The sequence below is a fragment of the Mustela lutreola genome, chromosome 15 (assembly GCF_030435805.1).
Source record: "Mustela lutreola isolate mMusLut2 chromosome 15, mMusLut2.pri, whole genome shotgun sequence".
Taxonomy (NCBI): domain Eukaryota; kingdom Metazoa; phylum Chordata; class Mammalia; order Carnivora; family Mustelidae; genus Mustela; species Mustela lutreola.
The window spans coordinates 44,048,349-44,071,432 of NC_081304.1; the positions used below are offsets into that span (position 1 = coordinate 44,048,349).

Below are 23,084 nucleotides of genomic sequence, written 5' to 3' on the forward strand. Positions count from 1 at the left end.
ATCCCAGGGTCCTGGGATCAAGCCCTGCATTGGGCTCCCTGCTCAATGGAAAGTCTGCTTCTCCCTCTCCCACTCCCCTACTTGTGTTCTCTCTCTTGCTGCCTCTCTGTCAAATAAATAAATAAAATCTTTTTTTTTTTTTTAAGTGGATTAGAGACTACAACACTAGCCCTAACACTATTAAACTTCTAGAAGCAAACATCAGAAATCTTTGTGATGTTGGGTTAGACAAAGATTTCTTTAACAGAACACAAAAAGAACAAAAAAAATTTATAAACTGTAAATTGTATATACATATCTATAAACTGTAAAAAATTAATAAACTATGTCATCAAAATAAAAACATGTTCACTGAAAAAAATGAAAAGGCAAGCCACAGACTAGGAGACAATTATTTGCAAAATACATCTGACAAAAGGCTGGAATAAAGAATATAAAGAAGTATTACAACTCAATTATAAGAAGACAAACATCCTCTATGAAATGAATAAAAGGTATGTACAGACACTTCACGAGGAGTATTTGTGAATGGCCAACGAGCACATGAAAATATGTTACACATCACTAGTCATCAAAACAACATAAACTAAAATGGCTAAAACGGAAAGACTGACAATACTAAGTGTTGAAGAGGATATAGAGCAATGGGACCCTCATACCCTGCTAGTGGTAGCAGAAAATGGTACGGTCACTTCTGGAAGCAGAATCTTACCAAGTTAAACATACAGTTGTCAAACAACCCAACAATTCCGTTCCTGTGTGGGTGGTTTTTTGTTTTTTTGGTTTTTTTTTTTCCTGGAGAGAAATGAATACGAATCTCCACACAAAGACAACCCAAACATTCATCACCTGGAAAGTGGATGAACAAATATGGGTATTCATAGTATGGAGTACCACTCAGCAATAGAAAGGAAGGAATGACCTAAACTTTACCAACTCTCCTAATCTCATCAAACTAGAATCCATTTATCTGCAAGATGATGATAATACTTCTTCATAGCACTTATGATAGAGGCTGAAATTGATAAAATACATTAAAATGCCTATTCTCAACCCTGGGGGGGCAGAGGGAAGGGAGGAATGAAATATAAATACACTTAACATAGATGAGACTCAAACACATTATGCTAAGTTTCAGCACTCAGTCTGAACACCACAAACTGCCTTCATTCATAGAAATTCCAGAAAAAGCGGGGTGCCTGGGTGGCTCAGTGGGTTAAGCCTCTGCCTTCGGCTCAGGTCATGATCTCAGGGTCCTGGGATCGAGCCCTACATCAGGCTCTCTGCTCAGTGGGGAGCCTGCTTCCCCCTCTCTCTCTGTCTGCCTCTCTGCCTCCTTGTGATCTCTCTCTCTGTCAAATATATAAATAAAATCTTAAAAAAAAAATTCCAGAAAAGGCAAAACTTGTGACAGAAATGACAGAAAACTATTTGGAACTGGGAGTCATGAAAAGGGATTGACTGCAAAAGAGCAAGAGGGAACATTTTAGGGGGTCCTGGCTGGCTGAGCTGTAAAGCATGTGACTCAGGGTTGTAAGTTCGAGTCCTATGTTGGATATAGAGATTACTTAAAAATAAAAATCTTGGGGTGCTTGGGTGGCTCAGTGGGTTAAAGCCTCTGCCTTTGGCTCAGATCATGATCTCAGGGTCCTGGGATCGAGCCCCATATCAGGCTCTCTGCTCAGTGGAGAGCCTGCTTCCCCCTGTCTCTCTGCCTGCCTCTCTGCCTACTTGTGATCTCTCTCTCTGTCAAATAAATAAATAAAATATTTAAAATATATATATATATATATTTAAAGATCTCTGTCAAATAAATAAATAAAATCTTATATATTCTATATAATATATATAATTTATATATAAAATATATAAATAAAATCTTTATATATTATATATAATATATAAATAATATATATATAATTTTTATATAAAAATATATATTTTTAAAGATTTTATTTATTTATTTGACAGAGAGAGACACAGGGAGAGAGGGACACAAACTGGGGGCGTAGGAGAGGGAGAAGCAGGCTTCCCGCCAAGCAGGGAGCCAGACATGGGGCTTAATCCCAGGATCCTGGGATCATGACCTGAGCTGAAGACAAAGGCTTAAAGAGTGAGCCACCCAGGTGCCCCCAAAATAAAAATCTTGTGGGATGAAATCTTGCCATTTGCAATGATGTGGATGAAACTAGAGGGTATTATGCTGAGCAAAATAAGTCAATCAGAGGAAGACAATTATCCTATGATCTCTCTGATATGAGGAATTTGAGAGGCAATGTGGGGGGTTTGGTGGGTAGGGAAGGAAAAAATGAAGCAAGATGGAATTGGGAGGGAGACAAACCATAAGAGACTCTTAATCTCACAAAACAAACTGAGGGGTGCCCCGGGGTACAGGGGTAGGGAGAGGGTGGTTGGGTTATGGACATTCGGGAGGGTATGTACTATGGTGAGTGCTGTGAAGTGTATAAGCCTGATGATTCACAGACCTGTACCCCTGGGGCAAATAATACATTATATGTTAATTTTAATAAATAAATAAAAATAAAATAAAAGTTTAAAACAAACAAACAAAAAGATTGCATAAGGTAGAGGCTCAAGGGTCCAGGTGGAGTACTAATCATTCATTCATTCATTCATTCATTCGTCATTTATCATTCCTCAGGAGATGTGTGGTAGGTTCTGGCTGTTTGGAACCACATTAGGTACTCTGGCAGCTGGAGGAAGAGGAAATGCCAGTCGGCTAGAGCCAGGATATCCTCAAGGAGCCATGGAATTAATTACAGTGTGGTGTGACCAGTGCTGGAACCAAGGGAAATCCCTCTGCAGATCAGTATGTCTCACTAGACCCAGGGAAGGGAAGGCGTTAGAGAGAAAGTCACAGGTGAGCTGAGCTTTGATAGGTGCAAAAGGCTCTCACCAGGCAGAGGAGGAAGTAGCCTGGCAAAAGTAGAACCCGAGACCAAGGAGTAACTGGGGGAATGGTGAAGCATCTGGTGTGGCTATATCATGGGGGGCGGGGGGGGGATGGGGAGGCTGGAGGGGGTCTTAGTGGAGAGAACAGAGAGGGAAAGCAGGGAAGGACACAGGACCTAGTGCAAACATTTTTGTCAGGAGATTATCCCAGAAAGTGGAAGTGAGAGAGACAGACAAGGGAAAGTCAACAGAGAGTTCATTATGGATTGGTTACCACTATGAACCAGTGGGGCTCATTCCTATTGGACCACTGAGTCAGAAACGCCCTCCAAAGACAGGAGCCCGGGGCATTTATTTATTATTATTTTTTAAAAAATATATATTTTTATTTATTTGACAGAGATCACAAGTTGGCAGAGAGAGAGAGGAAGGGAAGCAGGCTCCCTGCTGAGCAGACAGCCGGATGCGAAGCTCGATGCGGGGCTCCATCCCAGGACCCTGAGATCATGACCTGAGCCAAAGGCAGAGGCTTAACCCACTGAGCCACCCAGGTGCCCCTTCCCAGGGCATTTATTAAGCAGCTCTTATTTCCACCTTCTCTGAGATGCCCTGGGGATATTAACATCCATCCCCCTTAGAAGCTTCCATCTGGGGGGCACCTGGGTGGCTCAGTGATTTAAAGCCTCTGCCTTCAGCTCAGGTCATGATCTCAGGGTCCTGGGATCAAGTCCTGCATCAGGCTCTCTGCTCAGCAGGGAGCCTGTTTCCCTCTCTCTCTCTGCCTTCCTCTCTGCTTACTTGTGATCTCTGTCAAATAAATAAACTCTTAAAAAAAGAAGAAGAAGAAGAAGAAGCTTCCATCTGGGATGCCCTTGAGAGCTTTGCGACTTTGGGAAAAACAAAACAAAACAAAACAAAACAAAACCCAGGCCAGAAAGTGGCAGATCATAGGGGTGGGGGTGCTTGAGGTGAGAGCACAGCAGCTCATGGGAAGTGTCCACTGCAGCTGCAGCAGAAATCTGAGATGGGCCAAAGGGAGATGGCATGAGACCCAAAAAGTATTTGCTCATAGGGAGACTCAGGTTAAGGGACTGAATGGGTGCAGCAAGTGGAAGAAAATATTCAGGAAATGGGTTGGAAAAGTAGGTTGGGGTCAGAGGATCCATTGTCAAGAGTCTTATATGCCAGGTTACAAAGTTTAAACTTTATTTGCCAGACCAAGCACCTAACAGGTGTTCAATAAATATCTATTTTTTAAAGATTTATTTATTTATTTTAGAGTGAGGGCATAGGTGGGGGACGGGGCAGAGGGAGAAGAGAGAATGTCTTAAGCAGACTCCCTGCTGAAAGCAGAGTCCCATGCCCGGCTCTATCTCACAACCCCAAGATCATGACTTAAGCCAAAACCAAGAGCTGGATGCTTAATGGAACGCACCACCCAGATGTTCCTACAGGGGCTCAGTAGATATATTTATTGAATGAATGACCGCTAATGACAGATGCACCTGGACCAACCCCTTGCAAATCCCCTGGGCTTTAGAATCCAGTAGACTAGCTGTGTGGCTTCCAACCTCTTTGATCTTTTATTTCTCTCTCTCTCTCTGAAGTAGCAACAATAATACCTTTTTTACAGGGTTGTTGTTAGGAATTAGATGAGATCAAAGATGTATGGCAACTAGAGGTATGGATTCAATAAATGTCAGCCACTCTATCCCTGCCCCCATGATGACCCAAAGCCAAGTAATAAAGCTGAACTATCCACTAGCTAGAGACAATGAAGGTTGCTCCTGGGATCTGTTTACAGAAGATGTATGCTGGCATTTCCAGCTATATTGGTCCTTGTGGAAAAAATTAGTGGCATTAGTAACAACTTCCTTGGACCAAAAGGGAATCATACGGCTGTTTTAATTAAAGGACAGAGTTGAAACTATCCTCCTAGGAAATTTACAAATTCAGAAACTGAGGCTTGTAGTAACTTACAGGGTGTTTTTTTTTCCTTTGTGCATTTAAATGTACATATCAAAACATCTTCCAATCAATATACTGTTGACTGGGGCCATCCATCCTTACCGTGCAGCATTTCTCTCCCATTCTGAAATTTTAACAGAAGTCAAGATATTTGTGGACTCTGTTCGATGGACTACCCCTGCCCTGGCTCTCTGTAGGCATCGGGAGCTCCTCAGTACTTCCCAGTGGACAAAAGAGATTGTGGCAACCTCTGGGGTGGTAGGGAGAGAATATGAAGCTAAGGTGGGACAGAAAGCCGCTTGACGAACTAGGTAAAGGATGGAGAAATCACTCAAACTGAGGACTACTCAATTAATTAATTAATTTTTAGATTTTATTTATTAATTTGACAGAGAGACAGAGATCACAAGTAGGCAGAGAGGCAGGCAGAGAGAGAGAGAGGAGGAAGCAGGCTCTCCACAGAGCAGAGAGCCCGATGCAGGGCTCCATCCCAGGTCCCTGGGATCATGACCTGAGCTGAAGGCAGAGGCTTTAACCCACTGAGCCACCCAGGCGCCCCTCAACTAATTTATTTTAAAACATATTCATTCCTTCAGTTTGCACAAGACAAACACTATGATGAGTCATGCCACTAGCACACCATTTTTTTTTTTTTTTAAGAGAAAGAAGGAAGAAAGGATATTGGGAAAATGAGTAAACAGACTTTGTCAAGGAAGGAAATTCTAGAGTTGAGAAGCCTCTGTGGGAAGCACATCTGCTCCTAGTCTGAAGTGATTCACAACTGGAGAAACTGAGCAGGAGCCACAAGGTGGAAATTCATTCATCTTCCTGCTCATTCATTCATTTATTCATTCATTTCTTTCATTCAACAATGATCAATAATCTCTACTACCCTCTGGAAGAAGCAGAAAGAATACAAAAAGTGGAAAAGATACAAACCTGTCTTTGAGGGCTCTACAAGTAGAGGGAACAAAAGATGTCACTAATAGTTATAATAGATTGGAGCAAGGGCAAAGATAAAGACTCGGAGGAGATGCAGTGGTGGCACAAAGGTGGGGGGTGGTGCGCAGCAAAAAAGTCTTCTCAGTGGGAATCCCCCAGGCAGCAGGGAGTTATGCCTGTGTGTAGGGATGGGAGTTCCAAGGAGGAGGAAAGGTCACTCGGAAAGAGGGAGACATCTTTGAGGACAGTGTGGAGTTGTTAAGTCTAAAGCATAGGAAGAAGCTATAGAGGTGGGCCGGGACCATGTATGGGAGGACCTTCTATGTCCTGCAGCGACTAGGCACCATCCTGTAGGTAATGAGGAGCCAATGAAGGGTTTTTAGCAAAAGCATGGCACTATCCCATTTGTGGCTTAAAAAAAAAAAAAAAAAAGTCTTCCTGGTATCTTTGCAATAGCCAGCATTGAGGGATGGGCTGAAAGGGATTGAGGAGTGGGGGTAGGCTAGCCTGTTCAGACAGTTCAGGTGAGAAGCTAATGGCAGGTGGCTAGAGGAAAAGGGTTGCTGGGCTTAGCTCTAGGCCCCAAAGGGCAGGAAGAATTTCCAGTCTCTCAGAATATCAATTTCCTCATCTTTAAAATGAAGGAAACGTGAATCACCAATAAGGCTCCCCTGTTGCAGCAGGCACAAGGCAGCTGATCAGGATCCCTCTCTGGGGACACTGGGGCCTCAGCGGAAACCCTGGAAAGAGGAAGAGCAAAGTGCTTTGCAGCCACAGGCAGAGGGGAAGCAAAGCAGAAGCCCCCCATGCACTCCACCACGAGCGCCCAGGCACCTGTCCCCAGCTCCTCTTTTCTTTTCCTCCCTAGGGTAACTGTGTGAGGCCACAAAGAGGAGGTGGAATTGGAGGGCCGTCTTAGATGCCCACGTGTCTAAGGCTCCTGCTGCCATGGTTTGATTCGGTCAGGCGGGAGTACGCTCAGCTTTGAAGTCACAGGGGTCTCTAGCAGAGCCACTTGGAGCTGTCACCCTTGCCCGTTTCTCCCCCGGAAAAGCTCCAGTGAACACTGGAGAGAGCGCATGAAAAGGGACTCGCAAAAACCAAAGTTCACTCCCCCGTTCTGGACTGAACAGCTCTGTTATCCTGATCACGTCAGGCCAAGGCGCTCAATAAATCCGGGTAGGGATAACTCCGCCGGGCGGCAGCCCGCTCCCTCTGACACCTGTCCTCGCCGCCGCGCCACCTCGCCTTTCCCCGCACCGTCTCCCTCCAGGTCCCAGGCGCCGTGCCGGCTCTGGGCAGACGAGGCCGCGGAGAGCCGGTGGGGCGGGAGGTTGGCCGGGAGCCCGGGGCGCCCCCGCGCTCTCCCTCACCCGGGCTCCCGCCTCCCCCGGCCGCGCGGCCCCGCGCTCGGATGCAGGGAGCCGGCGCGGACTGCGCGCGGCTGCGGGAGCGGCGCCGCGGAGGCGGCGGGGAAGGTGCGAGCCCGGCCTACCGTGGTCAACTGGAGTGTCGCGGGCGCCGCTCCGGGGCGCGCCAGCCTCAGTGGGGAGGCGGCCCGGCGCCACTGAGGCTCCGCCCCCGCCGAGGTTCCCCCGCAGCCCCGAGCCCGCCGGGCGCCCTGGGCCGGGCGGCGGGAACTGCAGACCGTGGGCTCTGCGCGTCCGGCCCAGGGCGGGCCCAGGGCCCCCAGACGCCCGCCTCCGCCGCGGGTGGCCGCTTACGTCAGGGAGGCGAAACCCAGAAGAAGGGGGGGAAAAAAAAAGGCCTAAGGGCGGAAGGGGAAAAACTTTTATTTTTTCTCCTATTTTCTTCAGGGGCTGAAGTGAAGGGCAGGCGACTGCGCCAGCGCGGGCTTCCGGGAACAGCCCGGCGCGACCCCAGCCCGCTGCGCGCGGCCGAGCCGGGCCGGGGAGGCCCGAAGGGGCGGCCGCCATGTGGGACCCTCAGGACTTCGAGCGCCACTGGCAGGCCGAGTTCCCCGGGGAGAAGGCCCCGGTCATGCGGCTGGACTCGGTGCTGGACATGGAGCGGGAGCTGGAGCGCTGCAAACTCAACCTGAAGCGGCTGCAACAGGTGTTGGCTGAGGAGAAGTTCAAAGTCTCCTACCTGCAGGCAGCCCTGGCCGCGGAGAAGCGGGACCTCGGCTGCGGGCGCTCGGAGGGCGGAGACGGCGACCGGCCGGGAGCTTGGGCGGAGGAGCCGGCGCCGGCCGGGCCGGAGCGGACGCCGCCACCGCGCGAGAAGCAGGGCGCCGCGGGCGGCGGCGGAGAACCCCCAGGCCCCTGGCGCGGGGACCCGGAGGCGGCCGCGAAGGCCGAGGCTCCTCCCTACGCGTGCCCGGACCTTCCCACCTGGCCCGGGCCGGCGGGAGCGGGGGGCGCGGTGCGCAGCCTGACCGCCGCCATCCACCAGCAGCTGGTGCAGCCTCGCCTCCTTTTCAGGTCCCAGGAGGACCACGCGCCCCCCGGCCACGATGACACAGTCCCCAGCGCCCAGGAAGAGGAGCTGCTCTCCGGGACCCGCGCGGGGCGGGGCTCGGAAGAGGGCGAGCCGGACGCCTCGGTCGCGGAGGATGGGGGCAATAGCAGTGACCACGACTTCGAGATGGTGGATTTGAACGAGAAATTCGTCCTCGGCCACTTGCTCGTGAGCCCCTGCCGGCTCGGAGCCCGCGATGAGGCCGAAAAGCCGGCGCGGGCGGGCAGCCCCCATCGCTGGATGCACCTGATCCCCGGGGGCCGGCGGCAGCAGCGCCGGAGCCGCGACCTGGAGCAGCTGGAGGCGGAGGCCAAGGACGGGCGGAGCTCGCCCCTGGCGGCCGAGGAGCATCCCCGGCGTGGGGCTCGCGAGCACCTCCCCCCGTGGCGGCGCAAGAGGTTCCTGCGGGTGCCGGAGTGGGACTCGCCCAGCCACAGCTCTCCAGAGAGGGGCAGTGACTGCAGCCGCAACAGCTCGGACCACGAGGACGGCTTCTCTGCAGGTAGGCGCACCCCTCGCGCATCCCGGGGGCTTCTGGCCCCTTCCCGCACCCCCTCCCTGACTCCTCTTGTTGGTCCCGTTTAATCTCCGGCGCTTGGGAAGAAGGGAGATGACATTAATCTGTTTACCTTGAAACCACTTGTAGAATTGGGGGGGGGGAGATTGTGCAACATGATTTCGCCTCGGGCGAGTTTATGAAAACAAGCAGTATGGCGTTGCGGGGGGGGGGGGGGTGAGGGAATGGTGTGCCTGGCTAGACCATGGGAGGACTCTTTCATTTCAGGCCTCGGCCCTCATGCTCTGTGGTAATAACATCACCGTCCGCCCTCCCTCCAGCTTCTCTTCCACAGGTCGATCCGATTCCTTTGCACCACTATATAGTACCTTTCTCTACACAAACTACAGTGGGTCCCCATTTCTCCCCAGATTCCTTGATGTGAAAGTTTAAATCTTGCACATAATTTTCCCAACTTATCTCTTATCTTCTGAGAGCCTGTGTCTCGTGTCCTGGCCAAATGGCAACACCCTCTCATTCAGGGAAAGGTCCATAATCCTTGCTGTCCCCTCCCTTTGCTGGCTGTCCCCTTCCTAGAAGGCTACACCTCATTGCTCAGGTTCCTGGAGCCTGAGTGGGAAGGGGAGGGCATTGAATCGTAGTTTTCAAGCTGGCCTGGTGCCCAGAGATCATGTCTAATGCAGTGTCTTAGTTTGACAAAGGAGAAAGCTGAAGTTCAGGAAGATTAAGTGCATGTTGAAGTGAGTTGAGATCCTACACGGGGCTTCTGTCATTTGTTGTTTCCCTGGACATCTGCCCTCTGTTTTGAGGACAGGGCCCGGTCCTAGCCATCTCTGAATCCCCTTGTGGCAGTCAGTATGGTGCCTTGCACATGGTAAGGGCTCACTAAATATTTCTTGAATAAATGGATGACTGCATTGTACTGAATGTCTCCCCACCACCCAACTCCTCATAGGTCAGGGAGTGGGAGTGGGGCTGAGGAAGAAAGGACAGATAGGGACGTGAGGATGGCCAGTGACCACTACTTTGCTGCCCCTGGAACTCTCAGGATCTCTTCAGTCATAGGGAAGGCTTATTAAACTGATGTCTGGTTGGGTCAAATCGTGATCAGGAACTTAAGATGCCTTCCTGCTCAGTGAAGGAGAAAAAAAAAAAAAAAAAGAAATCACTGAAGCTGGGATTGTTCCAAAATCTCCATTATTAGATCTTATCTGGGTGAGTTTGCATTTGAATGAAAAACTGTCCACTTTGCTAAAAGCACATTTGGAAGGTCCATCAAGTCATCTGTTGTGATCAATTACACTTATTCATTAGCAGAGATTGGCTGCTTTTCCCATAGGTAATGCTTTTGCTGCCCATGCTAGTAACATTTTATGTGCCCCTTTAACTTAAGGGAAGAGTCTGGATTTCACTCTAGTGCCAAGTTCCAGATACCAAATGGCAGCTACCCAAGTGGCCCAGAGCTGCTTCAGAGCTGGCTCCAATCCCATGTTCTCGGAGACCCACATCAATCACCCCTTCAGGTATGCCCCATGCACTGCATTTTCCCCAGGAAGTTATTTTTATTTCTGTTGGCTGTCTCTTCTCTCCCTGAGGGCATTCTTGCACAAAGATCCTCTTTTCGAAGATTAGGAGTTAGCATTCCCTCCAGCCTAACAAATTTCAAAAAGGTGCCTGCTCTGGGTGGACCAGTGATAAAAAGATCCTCATTCCTCTGGATTAAAGACTCCAGCCCAGTCACGTGCCTGGCACTTGCTGGTTTTGCCTAGTGTGCTTGGGCTCAGATTCTAGGCCTCACTCCAGGACCCCCTCTGTAGGTCAGGCTTGTGGATGGAACCCCTGGACAGCTGTTTGTTGGGGCTCTGTCTCCAAAACCTCGCCTGTGAGGAAGTGACTGCATGCACGTATATGCATGCCTAAACACGTATGCACAGTGCACGCAATCCCATAATGTGTACATGTGCACACGGTCTAGGAGAAAGAGCTGTCAGGCATCCATAGAGTCCCCAGGGTGGATGGATTAAGGGCAGGGGTTTTCACCTGGTGGGTGACAGCCCACTGAAATCAGTCTGGGGGGGAATGAAAGCTTTGAGAGGCTTTCCTCTCTTGGCTCTCCCTCCTTTATTTTCTCCTTAGCCCTGACCAGATTACTGCTTCAGATACTATGATTTTGTGTGTTGATCTTATTCACTGTCTTTCCAGTAAATGCAAGGTCCAAGAGGGAAAGGATTTTAAACTTTTTTTTTTTTTTTTAAATATTTTATTTATTTACTTGAGAGAGAGACAGTGAGAGAGAACATGAACGAGGAGAAGGTCAGAGAGAGAAGCAGACTCCCCATGGAGCTGGGAGTCCGATGCGGGACTCGATCCCGGGACTCCAGGATCATGACCTGAGCCGAAGGCAGTCGTCCAACCAACTGAGCCACCCAGGCGTCCCATGGATTTTAAACTTTTTATCCTACAACATAGCCACAAAGCCTAGAATAGTGTCTAACACATAGTAGGTATTTCATAGATAGTTGTTGAGCGATACATTTTTTTTTAAGATTTTATTTATTTTTGAGACAGAGAGAGCGAGCTCACAGGGTAGGGGGGCAGGGGGAGAAGCAGACTCCCTGCTGAGCAGGGAGCCCAATGCGGGACTCAGTCTGAGAACCTTGGGATCATGACCTGAGCCAAAGGCAAATGCTTATCGGACAGAGCCACCCAGGCATCCAAGTGATATATTTTTTAATAGGATGGAATAGAAAGGGAAACATGGCAGTGAATTGCCCATGGTAATGGTATTTTCTATTTTCAAACTTTGTTTCAATTATGTATAAATGTGTGAGTGTATATTGGGTCCTGATGTAGAATATATTTCTTGCTCTGGATTAGAGAGAAAGGTTTGAAAATGCTGATAAAGACTATGGGCTTTGAAGCTAGACTGCTTGTGTGAACTTGGGAGAAGTTATTTGAATTTTCTGTGTATCAGTTTCTTCATCTGTAAAATGAGACTAATAAACACTGCTTACATCAAATCATTAATATGAGTAATAAGTGGGGTTTTGTTTCTAGAGGACTCTTAACACAAAGTAGGCACCCACAGTGTTTAACCATGACTACAGGTCATTTTCTTTGAGTTGATGCTTCAAAGATTCTCATTCCCAGACCATTCTGAATCACAGATAATTTGGTTTTCTATGATGCATGTGTTTTGGGTTTTGCTCCCCCCCCCCCCAGCTTTGCTATGGCTCTTTCTAGAAACCTGGGAGCAGGGCAGGACCCAGGGCCGAGGCTTGGCTCATGAGGCTCTCTTGCTGGCTTGGCCCTCATGTTTCTCCTTCTTCCCTGGCAATCGTGCCCATTATTTGTATTCAGAGATCCTCAACTGAAGGTTGGGTTTTATTGGGCCATTCAGTCTTGAGGTCTTAAGAAGAGAGAGCCATGGGAGAGCCACATAAAAAGGCTGAGGGGCAGAAATGCCCGCCTCCTTGTAAAAGGACCATTTTCTCTTATGAGAGGTAGATTCCCATACAAAGACATATTTGATCTGTTTCTACACATAGTAGCCAAACCTGAGTGTAAGTTAGAATGCCCATTCCTTTTTTTTTCTTTAAATCTTTCTTTTTAAAGATTTTATTTATTTATTTGACAAGAGAGAGCAAGAGAGAGAGCGCGCACAAGCAGGGGGAGCAGCAGAGGGAGAGGGAGAAGCAGGCTCTCCACTGAGCAGGGAGTCTGATCCTGGCTGGATCCCAGGACCCCAGGATCATGACCTGAGCTGAATGCAGACACTCAACCTACTGAGCCACCCAGGCACCCCGTGTGCGTTAATATTATTTTCTTCGTCGCTAAAGTCCCCAGAAGACCCCAGTCCATCTGCTGCAGCCATCAGGGCTGCTGCCCTCCTGTGGGGCTCCTGGGTGGACTTGGTCTCACAGGGGAGCAGACCACCTGCTGGATTTTAGAACTCTCCTTTTCAGCGGGGCACTGTTGGGCGGACACAACTGCATGCCAACATGTGGAGGCCTGGTATTTTTCCTTTCATGGTGACATGCTTGTGTGCCCCTCCTGCCATAGAGGTTGGGTGACATTTCCTTCTCAGAGCTTCTGCATCCTTTCTGGAGCCTGTGGACTATCCTGTGCCACATCTGTACTCCTTGTGCCCCAAAGTACACTCTTCTGGCAAAGCGCAAAGTTGGCTTTTCTGCATCAGGCATCCCTTTGACTGGCGAACTATTCATCTGATATTCTGGCTGTAGTTCAGATGACAAAGTAATTATCATTAGTATTTTAAATTGGCAGCATTTTCTTCTTGCTTTAAACTTTGCTCGGTGGAGGACAAGTGGTCTCCGTGTTGGCTGGCCCTTGAAATCCATTCATTTGTTTATCATTCATTCATCTGTTCCATTCAACAAGAATTTATCAAGGTCTTACTTCATGCCAGGACTGTGTTAAGGCTCAAGTGTGCAAAACCCCGTGACCTGCCTTTATGGTTCTCACTAACTCTTTGGCTCCTGGGGTAGAAACCGTATGTTTTTAGATAAAGAAACATCTTCCCTAAGGATTGTCCATCCGAATCTTAGTGACATTCGGGAGTCTAGAAGAGGAAGAGATCCGAGAGTAGGCCTACTCCTGCCCCTCTTCAGACGGAGCCAGGGAGACCTAAAAGTAACCTCAGGGTCACACGCTTGTGACCCTCAAGGCTGGGCCCATGCGCCAGGACGTGGCTCTTTCCATTGTCTTGTGGTCTTTTCTTTCCTAGAATTTGAGGCAGAGAACTCTAAAGACATAAGTTCTGTCAAAGTCACGGTGACAGGAGCAGGAGGCCCCTTCCTTTAGCCTCTCAGCCATCTCAGGGTGGCTGCGGGGCGGGGGAGGGGGTAGAATTACTAGTGCCATTTTATAAGTAAAGTGCTGAGGCCAAGAGAGGTAAAGGCATGCACCCAGAGTCAAATAGCTTCTGCTAGAATCAGCTTGAACTCAGGGCTAACAAAGACCGCACTCTTGGGTCAGCTGGGTCTCTTGGCTCCTGGGCCAGCTGTAGAATTCTAGATTTCCATACTGGGGAGGCCCTGCCACCAGAGTCTGCCAGGCTGCCAAACGAGATTTTTTTATTTTTAATCTTCATGGGAAATGCACTTCCTATTAGGTACTCATGTTACCTAAATCATTTGTAACCCGATGGGTTTTTTCCCCCCTTTCTCACAAGCGACTAATGAGATTTTAGCTCCAGGAAGAATTCCTCATGTTCAGTGGATGTATCTGACTAACTTAATTCAAAGTATTGAGTTTTCAGCCTTAGCTGTGATAGAGTAATTTTTTTTTTTTCCCCATTCCGTGGTGTGGAGAGATATTAAAACACTCTCTGAAACACATGAGCCGCTGGTCGGCTGCGATTCATTTGTTACTAGATTTGACATTGCATCACTGCCTGCTTGGTTTCTTAATGCTTGCTTCCGTCCACCCCTCATCCCTGCCATCTCAGCACTCTCTGCACCTCAGGGGCACTCAACCAACCAGCCAGGGAGTAGGGGTGCGTTTGTTTAACAAGTCCTTTCTCCTTGACATGTAGGAAACACAGCCAAGACTCCAAACTTTTCTTTTCCTTGTCTGTTTGGTTTTTTTTCTGGTTAAGAGAGCATTCACAAAGCAATTGACTCTATACTTGGTTCTGGATCTTTATGTTTGAAAATCAGGATCCTGGGTGGCTCAGGCATCAAGTGTCTGCCTTCAGCTCAGGTCTTGGGATTGAGCCCCACATCAGGCTCCCTCCTCATCAGGAAGCCTGCTTCTCCCTCTCCCACTCCTTCTCCTTGGGTTCTCTCTCTCTTGCTGTGTCTCTCTCTGTCAAATAAATAAATAAAATCTCTTTAAAAAAAAAAAAAAGAGAAAGAAAATCAGGATCTTGACATATTTTCCTGGCTTTGAAATAATGGTACAAACACACTCCTCATCTGAAAAATGGAGTGGATGGAAGCCAGCTTACAGGGTGGTAAGGCTTACACTGGCTAAGTCACTGACTAAGCCCCAGGCTCCTTATCTGCCAGATGTGGGTGATGATAGGACTATGTTGTAGACATGTCATGAAGCATAAAGGAGATAAGTGTGTGGAGAGTGCATAGCCCAGGGCAAGGCACATACGCATTTAATAAAGTTTGGTGGTGGTATTGTTCCAAGTCCAAGCCACAGCTCGTGCTCCTGTTTCTTCATGTGATGAAGTTCCCCCAGCCTCTTCTGCCTCTTTCTCTCCTTTCTTACTCCCTCCAGGTCCACAGATGTTTTGCTCCTTTGAAGGGAAACAAGCTTTCTTCTTCCTTTTTTAAAGATTTATCTATTTATTATGGAGAGAAAGAGGGAGAGCGCGCCTGAGGGGTGAGGCAGAGAGGGAAAAGGAGAGAAGCAGACTCCTCCATGAGCAGAGAGCCCGCCATGCCACAGGGCTCAATCTCACAACCCCAAGATCATGACCTGAGTGGAACCAAGAGTTGGATCCCCATGTGACTGAGCTCCCCAGACACCCCAAACTTTCTTGTTCCTTTGTGGTCCCTGGTTCTTCCCCAATCAATCCTTGTTTCCCCTGACATCTACAACACTGTCATCTGGCTTCTCTTTATTTCCTACTCTCTACCCACTTGCTTTCAGTCAGTGCTCATTCCTGCCAGTGTCTTTTCCTTTGCTCTTTCTGGCATTTGAGATGCCCTTCCATCCCCACCCACCCAATCACAAAGCCAACTAACCCTTCCTTTAAAGCCCAGCTTTTCTGTGGAAACTTGTGTTAGTTGAGACAGGGGTTTGCTGCCTATGAAAAAAACCCCCAAAATAGTTTAAGCAAGATAGAAGTTTATCTCCCTTTCAAGTAAAAGAATGCCAGAAGCAAGCAGTCCAGGGAGAGTATGGTGACTCCTTAATCATCAGGAATTTGGGCTTCTTTTGTCTTCGAGCTTTTCTCTCTCAAGGTTGTCTCATGGTCCAAAACAGCTGCTGTAAATCCAACCATCACACTCATATTTCAGATGAGAATTAAAAGAAAGGGAGGAAGGACACATGAGTGAGTGGCCACTGTTGGTCTGCCTTTTAAGGCACTTTCCTGGTAGACTCTCCTAACAATTTCTGTTTAAATCTCATGAGCCACCTCTAACTACAAGGAAAGTGGGAAATGTAGTATTTTATCTGGGCATACAGCCACCTCAAATAAAATAGGGGCTCTGTTACAAGGAAAAATGGAAGAATTGGTATTGACTAAGCAGCTAGCAGCCTCTGGCACAAGCCTTTAACAACTACTCCAACCCATCTTGTGGTTCTTAGAGTGAGCCCCACACTCACACAATTGTCTTATTATTGTGCCCTCTATTAATTCATTGACCCAGTGAACAAATGATGACTGAACCACTGCTCTGTGCAAGGCACAAAGGCCTTTATATGTTTACCGTGAAGGGTTGCTTTCCAGCTCAGAGGTTAGCTGGGCTGCTTGGGAGCAGGACCCTGGCTTATGCTTCTTTTTTTCTCCCCCGCCGCACCCTTCACAGGGTTGGGCACGGGCCAGGCACTTGATAAGTCCCTGGTTGATTTTGGAATCTCACAAATGGGAAGTTTGGGGAAAACATAAATCCCCGGCCTGGGTACTAGGCTGGAAAATTAAGTCAGTTAAGGCCTGTTTCTGCATCACTGTGGTTTGGAGGAGCCAGAATGAGGAGCAGCGTGGGGCGCAGGTCATCACTAAACATCAGGGCCGCGTTGTAGTCACGTGGACTTATCCAAGGGTTGGGGTGGGAGTGGCTATTTTGGAAATCGGCAGAGTTTGTATATCGAACCAGAATTACAAGCACAAATCTCTGCGCCTCCTTTCTCTACCACAGCTCCGCGTAGCTGTATTTGTGCCTCGCCAGTCTCGCTCTCATCCCTGCACTGCACAGCTGCAGACCCAGCCTGCGGGCGCTGCGGAGAGCTTGGGCATCCGTGCCTGTGGCTGTCTTCCCGTCTGAGGCTTGCTCTCGTCTGCCGGAGCCGAGACCATCTGAAGGGAGCTTGCCTAGAGCTTATGTCACATCTTGGGGCTGCTGAGAAAATGATTGTTTTAAAATTTTTATTGGCACTTTGGAGGAGACGAACATGAATATGTTTAGCAACTGCTGCCTGCGAGGCACTCTGTTAAGTGTTTGACCTGCATGATCCCACAGAAAACTCAGAACAGTCTACTGTTCTTTACTACTCCTCTCATTTGGCAGTGGAGGAACCTGAGGCTCTGACCAGTGACCTCACAAGTCCAGGTTCCCTTAGGGCTCAGGGCTGGGGTTATTTTTTTCTCCTGCTTAAAAAATTAATTCTTCTTTTATGGAGATAATTCACATCGGATAAAACACCCTTTTAAAGTGTACAGTCATGAGTTTTTAGTGTATTCACAAAGTTGTGCGACCATCTGTCATCTCTAATGTCAGACTGTTTCCATCAGGCTGTGGGGACGGGGTGGTGACAGTGTCTGAGTCCTAGGCTTCTCCTGTGACCACACCAGTTCCTCTTCTCACTCACCACATGCAGTGATTTAAAATAACTAGGCCCAGGCGCCTGGGTGGCTCAGTTGGTTGAGCGACTGCCTTCAGCTCAGGTCATGATCCTGGAGTCTCAGGATCGAGTCCCCGCATCGGGCTCCCTGCTCAGCAGGGAGCCTGCTTCTCCCTCTGACCCTCCACTTCTCCTGCTCTCCCTCTCTTTCTCTCTCTCAAATAAATAAAATCTTTAAAAATAAAATAAAATAACTAGGGCCGATTTGGGGGGAACCTCAGGGCGCGTTTGGGTAAGATAGGGGCAGGAAAGGGCCATCTGACTTTTCATTCAGTTGCTTTCCCATCATTGCCGATGGTCCTGGTGCCCCTTTGAGTTCCCCTGGGCCGCACCCCACCTTGTCTGTGTTTCCTGGACTGGGCGCAGGGGGGCAGAACACCCCCAACTTGGGTTCCGTGAGACCTGTCACTCCTGCCCTAGGGTTGTGCTTGGCAGGGTGAGAGGCACCCTTGCTCTTATCTGTGTCTTACTCACCTTGGTAACCCCAGAATGTCACAGCACATACAGGAGGTACTCAAACAATGTTCATGAATATCAACATTGCCCCTGACAGAAACCAGTGCATGGATTATTCTGCCTCCAGCCCTGGCTGTCTTCCACATGAAAGCCAACCAGCTTGCTCTCACCCCTAACTCTAATTGTGCACCCCCTGCTTGCATTCTTCAATGACTCTTTGTCACCTACAAAGTAAAGTCACAGCTTCTTAGATGAAAATGTACCTAGCCTAGCCATTTGTGATCCAGTCCACCCTCCTCTCCGCCCTCCCCAACCCATACAGGCAGACACTTGACCAGCTCTAGCAATACGGAACTGCTTGTAGTTTGCAAACATACCTTGCATACTTGTTTCCCTGTAGGGGCTACACCCTTTCCCTGGAAAGCCCTTTCCGTATTTGCCTGTATGACAAATGACTGTTCATTCTCAGGTCTCAGCCAGGAGGCTGCTGGATCTGTAAAGCCTCCCCTGCTTTCCCCAGTAGATCCAAGAGCTGGGTGTCAGTTAGGAGTACACTTGGCTGCAAATAAGACAAAACAGCTGTAGTGACTGTGGTAGGCAGAAGAATGGCCCCTCAAATAATGTTCAGGTCCCAATCCCCAGAACCTATGTTACCTTACAGGGCAAAAGGAATTTGGCAGATGTGATCAAATTAAGGACCTTGAGAAACCCCAGCATGGCTCAGTTGGTTAAGCGTTCTGCTCTTAATTTCAGCTTAGGGTCGTGAGATTGAGCCCCATGTCTGGCTCCACACTCAGCATGGAGTCTGCTTAAGATTCTCTCTCTCCCTCCACCCCTCCCACCACTCAGGCATGCTCTGTCTCTCTCAAAAAAAAAAAAAAAAAAAAAAAAAAATTAAGGACCTTGACATGGGGAAATTATTCTGGATTGTCCAGGTGGGCCCAAAGTAGTAATGAAGTTCTCAAAAATGGAAGAAAGAGGGGTGCCTGGGTGGCTCAGTGGGTTAAGCGTCTGCCTTCAGCTCAGGTCATGGTCTCAGGGTCTTGGGATTGAGCCCGGCATCAGGCTCTCTGCTCAGCTCTCTGCTCTTTGCTCTGCCTGCCTCTCTGCCTACTTGTGATCTCTGTCAAATAAATAAATAAAATCTTTTTTAAAAAATGGAAGAAGGAGGTAGAAGAGGTCAAAATGATGCAAAATGTAAAGGACTCAACTCACTGTTGCCAGCTTTGAAGAGGAAGGAAGGGGGCCTTGAGCCAAGCAGTATGGGCAGCCTCTAGAAGCTGGGAAAGGCCAGGAAACTAGTTATCTTCTAGAGCACTGGAGAGGAACCCAGCCCTGCCAGCAGCAAGACCCTGTTGGATTTCTTCCCTATAGACAATACATTGGTATTGTTTTAAGTCACAAAACTTGTGATAATTTGTTAATGGCAATAGAAACACACAATGACCTGACCAGATAGTGATTTGTTTTCCTCCAGTCATGAGAACTCCAGAGGCAGGCTTTCTGGGATGGCTGAGCAGTGTGGTCAGGGGCCCAGACTTTCCCCATCGTGTAGCAGAAATGTGCTTGTCCTCTTGCTTGTTGCCTCAGGGTTAAAACAAAACAAAACAAAACAAAAAAACCTGCTGCATCACCAGATGTGTGCTTGTGTTTCAGAAAGGGAATAAGGTGCAAAGGACTGTAGAGATCATACCGGCTGTCGCTTTAAAAAGCTTTCCCCTCAAGCCCTACCTAGCAACTGCTGCTTTCATGCTATTGGCCAGCATTACATGGCTATCATTATAGCTGTGAGGAGGGCTAGGGGAGCAGGGTTTCAGCTCTTCCGCCTCTGTTGTAAAGATGATTAAGGAGAGAAAGAGACTGTGATTGGCTTTTGGAAAACCAGCCTAGTGTTAGTCACACAGTTATTCCTTGCACTTTGTACATTTACTCATTTGAGCAATTATAATACGGTTTAAAAAGGTTTGCCTCTCTGTCTTCCCCCACTGGATTCTACACCCTTAAAGTATAGGGGTGTTAGAAAAGGACTACTTTTGGGCGGCCTGGGTGGCTCAGTGGGTTAAGCCTCTGCCTTGGTTCGGGTCATGGTCTCAGGGTCCTAGAATCGGGCCCTGCATCGGGCCCCTCATTGGGCTCTCTGCTTGGCGGGGAGCCTGCTTCCCTCTCTGCCTGCCTCTCTGCCTACTTGTAATCTCTGTCAAATAAATAAATAAAATCAGAAAGAAAGAAAGAAAGAAAAAGAAAAGGACTACTTTTTAAAATTCTAGTCTCCCTGCCCCAGCACAATGCTGGTGTATTGTATTTGGGGTTTTGTTTCTTTGTTTGTTTTAAAGATTTAATTTATTTGAGAGAGAGAAAGAGTGAGTGGGGGAAGGGGCAGAGAGAGAAGCAGACTCCTGGGCAGGGAGCCCAACGTGGGACTCCATCCCAGGACCCTGGGATCGTGACCTGAGCTGAAGGCAGATGCTTATCTGACTGAACCACCCAGGCACTCTTTCTTTGCTTTTATCTTCATCTCTTCCTCCCTCTTCTCTTTTTTGGGGACCAGTAAGACCAATTGATAATACCTATTATAGAGCCATTATTCTCAAGGGCTGTGGTTTTTTTTCTTCCTGAAACCATTTTCTTTTTTTTAATTTTTAAAAAAGATTTTATTTATTTGTCAGAGAGAGCGAGCACAAGCAGAGGGAACAGCAGGCAGAGGGAGAAGCAGACTCTGTGCTGAGCAAGGATTCCAATGTGGGACTTGATCCCAGGACCTTGGGATCATGACCCTATGCAAAGGTAGACACTTAACCAAGTGAGCTACCCAGGCATCCCTTCCTGAAGTCATTTTCAAACTTCGTATGCCCCCAGGAGATGTTGACACGTGACTTTCTAGCTTACTATCCTGTCTCCTGTCCACCAGTTCAGAATCTGCCATGTTTGTGCCCCCTTTCCTAATGGGAGGGTGTTGTTTCCTGAAAGTGGACAATACAGAAAAAGGATAATACTTCAAATCTGGCCAACTAATGGAGACCTGTGCTAGTTGTTAGAACTGTAAACTAAATATTTGGATTCCCCCTTGCTTTCCAGGAGCATGGTAGGTAGGATTACATTCCTGGTTCCCTTGAACTTGGGTAGAGACCGTTGTCTAGTTCTAACCCGTGAGTTTGAATGGAGGTGATGTGGGCAGCTTCTGCCCCAAAGCACTTAATGCTGGTATGAGACCTCTTTTCCCTTTGCTGCTGGTGTCTGTTCAGTCGGCCTGGCTCCTAGAGGGAGGGCAGAGTGGAGCAGAGCTCCTAGTCAATCCTCGGTGGACAGGTACTAGAGTGAAAAATGAACTGTTATCATTTTATTTTAATTTTTTAAAAAAATTTATTTATTTATTTGACAGGCAGAGATCACAAGCAGGCAGAGAGAGAGGAGGAAGCAGGCTCCCTGCTGAGTAGAGAGCCCGATGCGGGGCTCGATCCCAGAACCCTGGGATCATGACCTAAGCCGAAGGCAGAAGTTTTAACCCACTGAGCCACCCAGGCGCCCCAAACTATTGTATTTTAAGCCCCTGAAATATCTGGTGCTCGTTGTCACGGCAGCATTACTAGCTTGTCCTGACAGATGCAAATATCTGACTCACATTCATAAAGAAGAGTGGTTCCTTAAAGCTTCAGATCAAAGTATTTTCCTCAAAGCCTCTAAGTTCCTAGGGCACCTGGCTGGTGAGGCCTGTGGAGAGTGTGACTTTTAATGTCAGAGTCATGAGTTCAAGTCCCATGTTGGGCATGGAGCTTACTTTAAAAAGAAAGGAGAAGAACAAAGGAAATGCAGGATCTCAGGCTCCACCCTGAACCTGCACTAAAACAAAACAAACTGAAACAAACCTCTGTGTTCCCTTCTCGCTGAGACCAAGCAGTAGCCACAGCTGTTTACGGGTCTCTATCAGAGGGTAGGTCTCAAAAATGTGAACAACAGTGTGAGAAATGGCTCAGTTGTTTCACCACTGTTTTGTTAAGTGATTTGCTAGAAGGATTTATAAGACTCCATAACAGATTATACTCATGGCTAAGATTGTTTTACAGAGGATACAGAGTGAAAGCAGCAAGAAAAATATATGTATCAACAGACATGAGAGGTCCAGCAAAGGCTTATCCTCCCATGTGGGAGTGCTCTCTCTCTCTAAAAGCAAACTACAAAGACATACGCGGAATATCTACTCCCTACAAAGTCTGAGTCTTAAGGGTTGAGACTGTTATTGGGGTGCTTGTCTCATGAGCATATCCTGGTAAACAACGAGCTATGGCAACCAAAAATAGGAACCCCAAAATGAAACCAAATGTACATCACCAGACTTGACGTCTGTGCCAAGGGACGGAACAAGCCATCACAGCGTGGGCCATTGTTCCAGGTGCAAAATCATGAAATCAGTACCATCGTGTAAAGGATACTACATTTAAAAACCATGGAAACCTACCTTCTCCACAGTGTCATTGATCTGGTGGTATATTAACTTTATTTGTGAGAGTGGAAGGCCTCAATGTCTGACTGCTCAGATCTCTGATAAATGTGATTTTCTTGGGGATTTTGCACAATAGGGTGCCGCTCAGAAAAGCTTTGGAAGTGCAGTGCAATTTTCCGAGACCTTTGAGTGTTAATTAGACTTTGGGGGCCAACAGTGGCAAACCTGCTCACCACCTACACGTAATTTCAAATCATAAAGAACAAATTTGTAAGCAGAAGTTTGAAATTGTCAGCCTGTAATTTGGGACCACCTGACTGTAATGAAATGGTTTTGCCATGCGGAGTGTTTATTAGAAGTATATATTACACTTACTTTATCGTCCATGAGACGATTAAGTCTCCACTTAATAAGTCTAGAAACACTGAGTTATATGCCCATGTCACACAGCTAATAAGGGACAGAGTCAGGATTGGAACCCAGCTCTTTCTGGGGCCAAAGTTACTCTAGTACAACCCACCACTAACTCTTTTTTTTTTCTTTCTTTAAGATTTTATTTATTTATTTGAGAGAGAGAGAGCATGAGCAGGAAGGGGCAGAGGGAGAAGCAGACTCCCCAGTGAGCAGGGAGCCTAACATGGGGCTCCATCCTAGGACCCTGGGATCATGACCTAAGCTGAAGGCAGATGCTTAACCAGCTACCAGCTGTGCCACCCAGGCACCCCTCTTTTTTTTTTTTTTTTTTTTAAAGTGAACTCTATAACTCATCATGGGGCCCCAACTCAGTTAAGAGCCGCATGCTGTAACAACCAAGCCAGCTAGGCG

The 23,084-nt window shown here is 47.9% G+C and overlaps 1 protein-coding gene across 1 annotated transcript in view; it reads left to right on the forward strand.

Moving 5' to 3' along the window:
- The first annotated feature begins 7,458 nt into the window (after positions 1–7,458).
- The window catches only part of ABR (ABR activator of RhoGEF and GTPase), a 177,660-nt gene continuing 162,034 nt past the window's right edge, over positions 7,459–23,084 (forward strand). Inside the window, exon 1 of the mRNA XM_059148291.1 lies at positions 7,459–8,806. Coding sequence (XP_059004274.1) covers positions 7,759–8,806 — 1,048 coding nt within the window. The 5' untranslated portion in view covers positions 7,459–7,758. The remainder of the gene's footprint in view (positions 8,807–23,084) is intronic.